Source organism: Crocuta crocuta, unplaced genomic scaffold (assembly GCF_008692635.1).
Source record: "Crocuta crocuta isolate KB4526 unplaced genomic scaffold, BGI_CrCroc_1.0 scaffold99, whole genome shotgun sequence".
Taxonomy (NCBI): Eukaryota; Metazoa; Chordata; class Mammalia; order Carnivora; family Hyaenidae; genus Crocuta; species Crocuta crocuta.
This window is the reverse complement of record NW_027551560.1, coordinates 7,211,839-7,225,155: the sequence shown is the minus strand read 5'-3', so window position 1 is coordinate 7,225,155 and position 13,317 is coordinate 7,211,839. Positions and strand designations below refer to the sequence as shown.

At 39.0% G+C, this 13,317-nt stretch overlaps 1 protein-coding gene across 1 annotated transcript in view; it reads left to right on the top strand.

Annotated features, from left to right (window-relative positions):
• The window catches only part of SLC35D2 (solute carrier family 35 member D2), a 55,518-nt gene that overhangs the window by 21,200 nt on the left and 21,001 nt on the right, over positions 1-13,317 (top strand). The window contains exons 5-8 of the mRNA XM_077749552.1: positions 5,106-5,177; positions 6,069-6,137; positions 11,356-11,458; positions 12,780-12,872. Of these exons, the coding sequence (XP_077605678.1) occupies positions 5,106-5,177; positions 6,069-6,137; positions 11,356-11,458; positions 12,780-12,872 (337 nt within the window). The remainder of the gene's footprint in view (positions 1-5,105; positions 5,178-6,068; positions 6,138-11,355; positions 11,459-12,779; positions 12,873-13,317) is intronic.

Here is a 13,317-nt window from a genome sequence, read left to right as displayed (position 1 = left end):
AATTCATTATATAAATCTTCTGATGCACACATTATCTCATCTCAGGCCAATGGGAGCCCTTGTGATTTGACTTTTATGTTCTAGGGCCCCAGTGGTCTGATTAGTTCCTTGCTTTCTGGCTCATGATGTCCCAGGCTTATCTTGGACTTTTCCTGCCATTTCTCCACGGATCCCCTGGTTATTTTTATTTTTTTTTAATTTTATTTTATATTTTATGTATTTATACATTTATTTTATTTTATTGTTTAGAAAGAGTGTCTGAGCAGGGGAGAGGGGCAGAAAGAGAGAGAGAATCTTAAGCAGGCCTGATGTAGGGCTCTCTGCCACGACCCTGGGGATTATGACCTCAGTCCAAATCAGAAGTTGGATGCTCAACTATCCAAGCCACACAGGCACCCATCCCCTGGTTATTTTTAATGTTAAAAGTTATGTTGAGGTCACAGTCTAGGTTGTGGATATATTGTGAAGGCCCAGCCAACACAATTTCCTGATAAATAACATGTATGGGAGAAAGAAAGGAGACAAAGATGACTTCATTGAAGAATGGGATTGCCATTGATTGGATCTATGCCTAGGAGTAGGATTGCTGGTCATATGGCAGTTGTCTGTTTAACATTTTGTGGAACTGTCAAACTAGTTCCCAAAGTGACTACAATTTACAGTCCCACCAGCCATGTAAGAGGGTGACAGCATCTCTACATCCTGCCAAATTTGTTATCGTCTGTCATAGATATCAGAAATGATTATGTCTTTTCTAGTAGTTGTGAAGTACATGGTTTTGATTACATTTTTCTGTTGATTAATGATGTTGAATATCTTTTCATGTGCTTATTGGCCATCTAGCTAGCTAGCTATATATTTTTAGAGAAATATCTATTCTGATCTTCTGCCTAGTTTTAATATGGTTATTCATCTCTTTGTTATTAAGTTGTAAGTCCTCTTTATTATTCTATATACAGGTCCCTTAACACAACACATATGACTGCAAAGTTTTCTCTTATTTTGTAGGTTGTCTTTTTACTCTCTTAATGGTATACTTTGAAACAGAAAAGTTTTAAGTTTTTAAAAATTTAATTAACACTTAAGGTAAAAAATGTCACATAAAATTTACCATTTTAACCATTTTTTAAGTGTATAGTTGATTGGCATTCAGTATATTCATATGTTGAGTAACCATCTCCATTATCTATTTCTTGAACTTTAACATCATCTTATACTGAAGCTCTGCAGCCATTGAAAAATAACAATTTTCTCATGCTTCTAGCCACTGGTAACCTCTATATTACATTCTGTCTCCATGAATTTGCCTACAGCAGATATTTCATACAAGTGAAATGATACAGTCTTTGTTATTTTTTAAGTTACAAGTTTATTTCAATTAGCATAATGTTTTCAAGGTTCACTCATGTTGTAACATGTATAAAAATTTTATTCTTTTTAAAAAGATTTTCTTTTTATTTTAAAATATTTTCTTCTTTATTTAAGAGATTCTACATCCAACTTGGGGTTTGAACTTACAACCCCAAAATCATGAGTCACGTGCTCTACCCACTGAGCTAGCCAGGCACCCCTATTCTTTTTTTTTTTTATTCTTTTATAAAGGCTAAATCATATTCTATTTTTCATATGTATCACCTTTTGACTACCCATTTATAAAAGTTTGAAATTTTGATGAAGTCTAATTTATCAAGTTTTTCTTTTTGTTGCTTGTACTTTTGGTATTATATCTAAGAAGACTGCCTAATCCAAGGTCAGGAAGACTTATCCCTGTGCTTTCTTCAAAGAATTTAGTAATTTTAGCTCCCATATTTAGGTCTTTCATATGTTATATGAAAAAACCTTGTATGTGGTGTGAGAAAGAGGTTCAAATTCATTCTTTTGGATGTGGATGGATATTCAGTTGTCTCAGCACCATTTGTGGAAAAGATTTTTTTACAAAATAATTGTATTATTTTGGAGCTCTTGTTGAGAATGAATTGACCATAATTGTATGGATTTATTTCTTGATTTTTAATCCTATTCCTTTGATTATATGTCTATAATCAATAACTAGATAATACTAATTGTAGCTTTATAATAAGTTTTGACATTGGGTCCACCAACTTTGTTTCTTTGCAAGATTGTTCTAGCTTTCTGGTTTTCTTGCATTACCATAATTTGATTTTTTTAATCTTTATTTTTTATAGATTTAAAAATTTATTTATTTTATTATTTTTATTTCATTTATTTATTTATTTTTAGCATTTATTCAGTTTTGAGAGACAGAGAATGAGTGGGGAGGGGCAGAGAGAGAGGGAAACACAAAATCTGAAACAGGCTCTGAGCCGTCAGCACAGAGCCCAATGTGGGAGTCGAACCCACAAACTGTGAGATCATGACCTGAGCTGAAGTCGGATGCTTAACCGACTGAGCCACCCCGGCACCCCTATTTTTTTATTTTTTAGGGCTTTCACCATGTACTTATTAAGAGTTTCTTTTTTTTCTTTCATAGTTTATTGTCTAGTTGGTTTTCCATATAACACCCAGTGCTCATCCCAACAAGTGCCATCCTCCATGCCCATCGCCCCACTTCCTCTCTCCCACATGCCCATAAAGTTTTTTTATTTTAGAGAAAAAGTGAAAGCTGAGGAGAGGGGCAGAGGGGGAGAGAGGGGTGGGGTGGAATCTTAAGCAGGCTCCATACTCAGTTCAGAGCCTGACATGGGGCTCAGTTCCACAACCCTGGAATCATGACCTGAGCTGAAATCAAGAGTCAGATACTCAACCAAGTGAGCCACCCAGGTACCCCAATCTTTATTTATTTTTTTATTTGTTAATTAAATTTTTTTTTAAATATCCATTTATTTTTGAGAAGGAAAGAGAGACAGAGCGTGAGCAGGGGAGAGGCAGAGAGAGGGAGGCACAGAATCTGAAGCAGGCTCCAGGCTCTGAGCTGTCAGTACAGAGCCTGATGTGGGGCTTGAACCTGTGCACTGCGAGATCATGACCTGAGCTGAAGTTGGACACTTAACCTACTGAGCCACTCAGGTACGCCAACCCCAATTAAGTAGGCTCTATGCTCAATGTGGGGCTTGAACTCATGACCCTGAGATCAGCAGTCTCATGTCCTACTGTGTGAGCCAGTCAGGTGCCTCACCATATCGATTTTAGCATCAGCTTGTCAATTTCGGGGGAGGGGGAAGCCAATTGAGATTTTCATTGGGATTGTGTTGAATCTATAAATCTATTTGGGAGTATTTCTAATACTTTAACAATTTTAAGCTTATCGATCCAGAAACATGGATTATCTTTGCACTTAACACTTCTTTAATCCTCACAATATTTTGTAGTTTTTAGTATACAAGTCTTACACTTTTTTCTTAAATTTATTTCTGAGCATTTTGTTCTTTTTGATGTTCTCATTAATGAAATTGTTTTAATTCCCTTTTTGGATTGTTCATTGCTAGTGTATAGAAGTATAATTGATATTTGTATTTTCAAATTTTTTCCTGCACTCTTGCTTACCTATTAGTTCTGATAACTCTTAGTGGATTCCTTAGGATTTTCTCTACATGTCATTTGCAAATAGAGGTAACTTTATTTCTTCCTTTCTAAACAGTATGCTTTTTTTTTTTTTTTCAGCTTAATTGCCTCTTCTAGAATCCCAAATACATGCTGAAGTGATGTAGTGTTGAGAGCTAACATTCTGGTCTCATTACTGCTCTTAAGGGGAAAACATTCAGCTTTTTATCATTAAGTATAACTTAATTGCTTTTATAAGGCATCATCAAAAATACTTTTTGGAATTAATTAAGTTTTGGGTGCTTTGAAAAAGGCAGTTCTAATCAGTCTCATAAGACATCTTTAAGTGTGCATATAAAGCTCCTGAAGGTTCTGTACTTGTTCTCTGGTTGGGGTGTTATTGATCACGCGGAACCCCTGCACAGGTCTGGTCCGGAGGAGATGGTCACCGCTGTCCTGGCAGTGGTTCTGACTTGTTTTCTCCAGGTCACCATCTTCTCAGGGTGACAACTAAAAGCAGGTGGAAGTTGGCAGTTCCAGCCTCGGCAGTGTTTTGGGCTGAGCACTGAGCTGTGTTTTGGAACCTGTAGGTTTTGAGGCCCAGTGAAAGTTCTTATGTTTTTTCTTAACAAGCAATGAATATAGCCTCCTTACATACAGTTTTAGGGAAACATAACCCATAACTTTATCCTCTAACATATTATTTTAAATATTGATTTCAGTCTTTGCCCATATGTAGAATGTGTAACAGTTATAGCCTCTACATAGTTCTGTATCCTTGTTTTATTTAATATTCATTTTCCAGTAGTGGTATAAAGTTTTATATTCTAGAGTTAATGTATAATGTTCCCTCAGGTAGATTTATCATATTTTTTAATCATTGTCGTATTGTGTGACTTTTTTTTTTTTTTTACATTTTGTTTTATATTTTAAGGAACAGAGAGGGACAGAGAGTGAGTAGTGGAGGGGCAGAGGGAGAGGGAGACAGAATACGAAGTAGGCTTCAGGCTCTGAGCTGTCAGCACAGAGCCTGATGCGGGGCTCAAACCCACGAACCACAAGATCATGACCTGAGCTGAAGTCAGATGCTCAACATATTGAGGCACCCAGGGGCCCCTTACTGTGTGACTTTTAAGATGTTTCTGATGTTTTCTCCAAAAACACTATTGCAATGAACACATTTGTGCGCCTGGGTTTTTTCTTTTGTTTGTATTATTACCTTAGGTTAAATTTCCCAAAAAGAAATAATTAGGTCCAAGGTTGGCACTTAATGACTGTTAATACGTAGTGCCAACTTAATTTGCCAGAGGATGTTTTGGTTTACATTGTATACAGTACTTTAGAATAGTCTTTGTAGTTTTAGCACAATCTTTGCAGGTGTTGGATGGCAAGATTTTTAAAAATTGCTATTAAGTAAAAAAAAATTGCTAATAAGCAAAAGTGGCATGAAACTCTTAAATCTCCATTTCTATTATTTAATGTGATTTGTTAATGTCATATGTGAGAATTAAGGTTAATTTCTTATATTTAATTTGGAAAGTTGGCGGGCATGGTAAAAAATACTTGGTGTCTGATGTTATTATACTTGAATCTTTTCCCGACAGCTTGCCGATGTTCACTGTGCTCAGGAAATTTACCATTCCTCTCACTTTACTCCTGGAAACCATCATACTTGGGTAATTTTTGTGTTTCCTCTATTCCCCTCCTGTCCTACCCCCTCACCCCACATTATTTTTGCTTAGCAAGTTCTCAACATCTAGTTGTTTTTCCAAATCATCAGTTTGAATTGCTAGTAACAAGAACTTAAGGATAAATGGTTTACTCACTTAAAAGCAGTCTCCTGTCTCTGTGATTCCCTAAGAATATAATGTGTGATTTTTTTACTTGTAATTTTATATTAGACTAATAATACATATTTGTAATTGAAAATAATTAAAAAAAAAAAAAACCAACCCAGCCATCCCAAAACAGATGTAAGTATGTTTCCTGAGCCAGCTGGAATATACCCTGACAGGAATACAGAGGAAACATTCTCCATGTGTACATACAGAATAGGAATGCAGGAAATCCTTTCTGATGCAGTGATTACGATAGTACATAGGAATAAACTAATTTTTATAATGTTTAAAATGTCTCATAAAGATATTCAGACCAACATCAGAAAAGGTGATTCCTGATTTTTCTTGGGAGGATTATTTAGCCAATGAAATTTGGATGATGGCCCAATGTTCTAAGTCCTACTGTTGAATTTTATCTTAGTCTTTGGATGCTTGATATAAGACCAACTAGAACTGCTGGCAGAGGCACTTCTGCATCTTTCTAATGAGAACAGAGGAATACACTTATAATTAGATTAGACCACTGTTTAAGAAAGACATTTGGTCTGATTTATTAATCCATTTACAGATAATTACAGTGCTTTCTGTAAAGCGGTGTCCATTAGATTTTAGCTATAAAACTGTGAGCAATGTCTATTTTCAATTTAAGAATTATAATCCATATTTTTTCCTCTTTTTCTTTCCTTCTCTATCCATCCATCCATCCGTCCATCCATTTATTTATTCCAGGAAACAGTATTCCTTGAACATCATCGTCAGTGTTTTTACCATCATATTTGGTGCTTTCATAGCAGCTGGGTAAGACCCTGGACTGTTTATCCTCAGTAACTTCTTTGTGCCTTTGACAATAGGCCCTACCCCGCCTTCATTTTCCGTTTTCCATCTGTCTGCAGTTGAATTGAGCAGCCAAGAGACAAGTCTGTTGATGTTAGTGGGTTCCCCATGTGTTCTGCGCAAGTCAGACTGGGTTCAACTTGGCCAGAACATTTTTGATGTATAAAGGGAACATTAGAAGATATGAATATAGCTTTTTTTTTTTTTTTTTCGTAAAAAGGAGTAAACTATTTGCTTTTATTACTGAATGTCTTCAGTATAAAAAATTTACTTGAAAAGTTCTTGGGCATTTGGTCAAGAATAACACCTTTATAAAGCTCTTGTATGATGATTTGTTTTATCACCTGTGATTCCTTAGCAGTCTGTTTCCCAGGTGGGACACTCTCATTAAATGTATTTGTATATTTGGGACATGAGCCAATACCAGTGCATGACTAAGTTGACCCTTGAACAACACAAGGATTAAGGGTGCCAACCGTCCCCGTCACCCCCCCAGACTCTGAGTATAACTTTTAACTCCCTAAAAACTTCACTACAATAGCCTATTGTCGACTGAAAGTCTTACTGATAACACAGTCAATTAACACATATTTTTATGTTATATATTATATACTGTATTCCTAAAGTAAAGTGAGCTAAAGAAAAGTGTTAAGAAAATCATAAGGAAGAGAAAATACGTTTACAGTATTGTACTGTATTTACTGAAAAAAAAATCCATGGATAAATGGACCAGCAGAGTCTCCTGAGAGAGAGAGAGAGAGAGAGAGACAGAGTGTGAGTGGGGGAGGGACAGAGAGAAAGGGAGACACATAATCCAAAGCAGGCTCCAGGCTCTATGTCAGCACAGAGCCAATGTGGGGCTCGAACTCATGGACCATGAGATCATGACATGAACCAAAGTTGGATACATAATCGACTGAGCCACCCAGGTGCCCTAGGTTCCTGGCTTTTATAGCCTGGTGCTTAAAACATATGTGCAGTTACGTTCCCTGGATCCAAAACTTAGCCCAGCCTCTTGTCAGCTGTTTCTCAAGCCTTTCTGTGCCTCAGTTTTACTCTTCTGTAAAGAACATAATAGAAAAAAAAAAAAAAACCCTAACCAAGTGAAGGGAAGAATGCAAAGAGTGGATGAATTTCAGTTAAATTCGTTTCCTTAACTGATTAAGAAATAAGAGTTCTGGATCATTAATTGCAAATTAAATAAGGGTATAGATATTCTCTTATTCTGGTCTCCTCACTTACTAGCTGTGCAACCAGGATAAGTGGTTTAGCCTCCCTGCACTCCCCCTGCCCCAGTTATTTCAACTATGAAATGGAGGTTAGAATAGACCCACATAACAGGATCTTAGTGAGAATGAAATGAAATAGTAAACTGGGGTTTACTCTAGCGTATGGCCAAGTTCACCAAATACATGTTGAGTATGTACTATATGCCCAGCACCGTTCTGGGTGCTGGGGAGTCCAGCAGTTAATAAAACCTACAAGAATCCTTGCCTGCACTGAGCTTCCATTCTAGTTGGTGGAGACAGAAAATAAGTAAAAAGAAACAGCTTAGAAAATACAGCATGCCAGATGAGGACAGATATTGGCAATTTGTTTTTTTATTATTATAAATGTGCTTAGTCCCTTGCCTAACCAAAGTTTATTATTTACATTTTCATCTGTAACGTCCCTGTCCCCAGTCCTATCTGTGGCTTTCAGCCCTCTTGCAAGCTGGCCTCTGCTTTCAGCACTGTTTCAGGTCTGGTATGTGGACATTAAACAGCAGCACTTAGAGCTTGTCATAGTCGTGAAGATTTTGTTCCAAGATGATCATAGGAGCAAAGTAGCTAAAAGAGGGAGGTGCTCTGTTGAAAGTGCCCACCTCCCACAGTGCTTTGAAATATCAGCCTCTCTTTTCTAAGTTTCTTAGAGCTCCTACTAGTCAGTTGTATACTTTTACAAAAAATGGTTTATGAAAATGTCTGTAAGGCTTTGGTGAGGAATGGCGCTTCAGATGCTGAAGGAGTATGGAGGCGTATTTCCAGACCCAGTGAGTAGAAATTCAGCTCATACTTATCCATGTGCTATTCTAATGAGCTCAAAGGGTAGTGTTCCCAGAGTGTCTCACTGTCCCCCAGGAGCCAGCTTGAACAGTACTTCTCAACCTTTCCTGCCCTTGGCACCCACAGAAAGGATACCATTTAGGTGGGTGAGAAGCACGGTTCTTAGCTGCAGGCCAGTTGTGACCTCAGCCTTCTCTCTGCTCATTCAAATCACCTCCTCATCTGACTGTAGAGCTGATTCAGTCAGATGAGCCAGTTTATGCTGCTGTAACAACCAGCTCCCATATTTACGTACCAAATATATCCTGCTCACACTACTTACTCAGACCAACATTAGTTAACGCTGTGAGGGTGCTCAGCTCATTGTAGCTACTCAGAGACCCAGGCTGATGGAGCCCTTGCCTTAAAAGGGGCTTTGGGGGGGTGCCTGGGTGGCTTAGTCGGTTAAGCGTCCGACTTTCACTTAGGTCATGATCTCGCGGTTTGTGGGTTCGAGCCCCGCGTCGGGCTCTGTGCTGACTGCTGGCTCAGAGCCTGGAGCCTGTTTCAATCTGTGACTCCCTCTCTCTCTGACGCTCCCCTGCTCACGCTGTGTCTCTCTCTCTCCTAGAAATAAAACATTAAAAAAAAAAAAATTTTTAAAAAAAAAAAGGGGCTTTTGGGGGCACCTGGGTGGCTCAGTCGGTTAAGCGTCGGACTTCGGCTCAGGTCAGATGTCACAGATTGTGGGTTTGAGCCCTGCATCGGGCTCTATACTGACAGCTCGGAGGCTGGAGCCTGTTTCAGATTCTGTGTCTCCCTTTCTCTCTGCCCCTCCCCCACTCACACTCTGTCTCTGTGTCAAAATAAACTATAAAAAATTTTTTTTTTAAAAAAAGGGGCTTTTGTCCTCATTCAGGAGAGAAGAAGGCTTGTGGGGAATTGTGCCCCAGCTCTTCAAGCTTTTGCCTGGAAATGCCATGCATTACTTCTTCTTACATTTTATTTGCTGAAGCAAGTCACATGGCCAGAAAAAAATTGAAATATGTCCGTAAACAGCCCCAACTGACAACTACAAGGGCTAACCGTGAATCTGCTCTCATTTATTAAAGCAAGTGAATCCTTCCCAAACTTCCATGCTTTTACCAGTGGCCTAAACAAGTGGTGCTGGGAAACTTGAGGCCCCTGGAGCAGGAGACCTGAGAACCTGGGAATTTCCCTTGGGCTCTCGCTGGGCTCTCGCTGGGCTCTCGCTGGGCTCTCCCTGGGCTCTCCCTGGGCTCTTCCTGGGCTCTCCTTGGGCTCTGGGAGGAAGTAAGCCACACCCTTCCACTCCCCTAGAAACCTGTTTTCTTTTATCCATTCGATTCTTTGTCATTTTGTGGAACAGCAGACACCTCTTAACATGGAGCCAGATGTGGGTAGGAAGGTTCCGTGAGATTTGGAAGACCCTTATTTTGAGAGATTTTGTTTTTTGTGATTGAGCCAGAGAATTCTGATTTATGATGATCTAAAATTAATTTACATTCTCACAAATATATTTGTAGTTAATAATGCCAGCAGAAGCCTTAAGCAGATTCGGTTTAGTTTGCCTTCAGATTTTTTTTTTTTCCTGAGAGAGAGAGAGAGACAGTGTGAGCAGGGGAGGGTCAGAAAGAGTGGGAGACACAGAATCTGAAACAGGCTCCAGGCTCTGACCTAGCTGTCAGCACAGAGCCCGATGCAGGGCTCGAACCCACGAATCGTGAGATCATGACCTGAGCCGAAGTTGGATGCTTAACCAACTGAGCCACCCAGGCACCCCTGCATTCAGATTTTGATGCAATTTTTGCCTATTTCCTTTTCTTTGGTTAGAAATAATCTTTCTTTAAAACGAATTTTTATATTTCAGGAAATCAGGATATGCCATCTAAAATATGCCACTTAGGCATAAACATTATTTTGAGCTGAAGGCAATTGAGAAATAACAGATGTGGGAAGAGTTCTCTGTCTTCCCCTTGCCTGCCTAAAAGCAGACCATAAATTTCCCTTTGTGAAGGTGCCCTCCCTTCTCCTGCACCAGGAGTAGGAAGGCAGTTCTTTTCACTGGAGATGGAGAATCCGCACTGAGATGAGTCTGCATAAATAAACCTTACTACACTAACCCTTATCTTCCATTAGGTCCCTCATATATATTCTAGTCGTTTCTCCATAATTTATTTGTTCCTTGGAATTCAAACCTCTTTTTTGTTAAAATGATATATAAGCCCCAGAGTCTAACCACTTATTTGAGATTCATTTCTTTTTTTGTGAACTCCTGCACATGTGAAATATTTAATAAAAGTTGTATTCCTTTTCTTTTGTTAAGCTACTGTCAGTTAAATTTGCAGGCTCTGGTCACCGAACCTGAGAGGGTGGAAGAAACCTCCTTGATGATATGTATTTATGAATTATGACATGGGTCTGCTATGGTCTGTAGGATCAAGTGTAGTAGTGAGTCATATCATGGCTCAGCTGTTCTTTCTCTCCCTGTGCTATGTGCCCCCAAACATTTTTATACTAGTATTATTTATATAAAGTGGAAGTAGAAAAGATGTTTCAAAAGAATGGGGAGAGGTTAGCCTTAGAGGAATTGCAGAGAAGGAATGCATCTCTGCCTTGCCTTTTTGATGGGCAGGGTGGGGGCATGCTGGTGAATGATGTGACTGGCTGGGCACCAGATGGAGGTGTCAGTTCCTCATTTGACCCCTCTTGCCCCAGGCACTGCCCAGCTGTCTCCACAGGGCATCTCCCCTGGAGATGGCCCTGTTTATTACAATAAGCAAAGCCACTGGGTGGGTTTGACAAATCGTTCCCCTTAGAAAAGCAGAGCTCACCAATTATTATGCCAGTTGATCAGTTAGCCAAAGAAGGGGCTTTGCAGTTAAAGGAAGATGCTTAATGTTGCTCTGGTTTTAAGCCATTCATGATTAAATTGAAGCCACCTGATGGCCTGCTTTTGTTTTGTCTGGAGGGAAAGCAGAGGAATTAACCAAAGAGGGGGGAAATACGCCAGAGGAAAAAAAGGTGGTTACTAGCATCACTTGTGGATTTGATTAGGGCAAGATAAAACAGGCAGGCTTGAAGGCCACATTGTGAGTTTCTGAATAATCATCCTCCCTTTGTGTTCTCCCTCCCAGTTCTGACCTTGCTTTTAACTTGGAAGGCTATATTTTTGTATTCCTGAATGATATCTTCACAGCAGCAAATGGAGTTTATACCAAACAGAAAATGGACCCAAAGGTACCAAATCTTCACTCCTTTGATTTTTAGGCTTTGTCATCTGGCCCCTGAAATTACATGAAAAAATAAAATGGATTTGTAAAGTTGGCATGTAATTTAATTTACATGATATGCCTTATAAATCATTAATTTCTTTTCAGTTATCTGGTTTGTATGGGTTCTTGTGATCCCTTACCTTAAAAAGTTTTGGGTGAAAATAAGACAGGAAGGGATAAGATACCACTATTTTAGATGCAAAGTCAGAGTATATAAAGAGGAGATTATTTTGAGAAGCAAATTAAAATTAAAAGGAGCTTTTTTTGTTTTGTTTTGTTTTTGCCATCTTAATCAGTGACCAAGGCGAAGTCAGGGGTATTCTGAGAGCCACTCCAGTGTGAGAGTCTGAAGGTGTGGGTTACAGATAAAAGTTTTGCTGCTTACTGGTCGTTGTGACTCAAATCCTTAAACTTCTCCAAACCTCAGTTTCTTCATCTGTGGAATGGATCATTTGTAAGGTCCTGCCCAGCAGGAACTGCTGATCCTGATAAGTAACTGAGCCGTCTCCCCAGAGACTGACTGGTGGGCAGATGGGCATTTCTTGCACATGACCGCCTCCACGTCCTAGGGGGTTGGGGGGATAGCACTTACCCCACCCCAGCTGTTCCGGAAGCTCCGGAGGATGAGCCAGGCATATGTTGCTTTGTTCCAAGTTCTTTGTGTTGAGTGAGGGAGTTGGCTTTGATGGACAGACTCATTTCTGCGAGCTGTTTTTTATCTGCACCGTTTTTCCTGCAGGCCCCTTTGTTTTTTTTACTGGTGGCAGTTTTACAAAAACAGGTTTTTTTGCCTTTCGAGGTCACAATATGTCACCCTTTATGAAAAATGGTGAAGTGGTGAAGCCACTTTAATGAAAAGTAAATGTATGCAAGATTAGAAAATGAGATACCTTGTGTTTTAACACTGCTGTTCCTTACCAGAGACAGCAGATGTTTTTAAGGAGTTGTGTTTATATTAACATTTTAAATGTTCTTTATTTTGTTCCAGATTTCCCATTTTGAATACAAAATGCTTAAAAAAAATTAGAATGTTAGAGATGGGTGGAGCCTCAGAGGCCATCCATATTATTCCATTTTATCTGCCATTTTTGCGTAAAACAAATGTTTATTTTGCTATCATTTTATGCTTGGAATGAAGCATTTTACATTAGGAATTTACTGAAATTATTCCAACACAGAGTTGGTCAGAATAGATTTTTAACTTTGCATAAGTACATAGTTGTAGAAATGCCTTCAGGAAATTTGATGCTTCGTATTTCTAAAATTCAGTGTTTTCTTTGTTGTAGGAGTTAGGGAAATATGGAGTGCTTTTCTACAATGCCTGCTTCATGGTTATACCAGCTCTCATCATTAGTGCCTCTACCGGAGACCTTCAGCAGGTGAGCTGACAACAGTCATTACACTTCTGCCTAGCCATCTCTTAAAGTCTTAATACTTGTGAGTATTAAGTATACTTAATAAGTGAGTACTTGTGGTACTCACTGCAGTGAAAAGCATAAAGGTGAGTAGGATTGCCATGGAATCGAGTTGTGTGATGTCCCTAGTAATACCTCTGACACTATCCTTCCTTTGGTGTTTATCTTTAGACACCTGGGAAGCAGCAGAAGTAGTCACAAGAACTCTGGACTTGAAGATTTTTGGAAAACAACAGTAAAAATCTGAGTTTGAGCCTTCGTATCCCCGTTTGCTGATGTGAGGATCCTAGGAAAACTAACTTAGAAGGGGATTTTGATAGTTTTTTTTTAAATATTTTATTTATTTTTGAGAGATAGAGACAGCATGAGCAGGGGAGGGTCAGAGAGAGAGGGAGACACAGAATCCAAA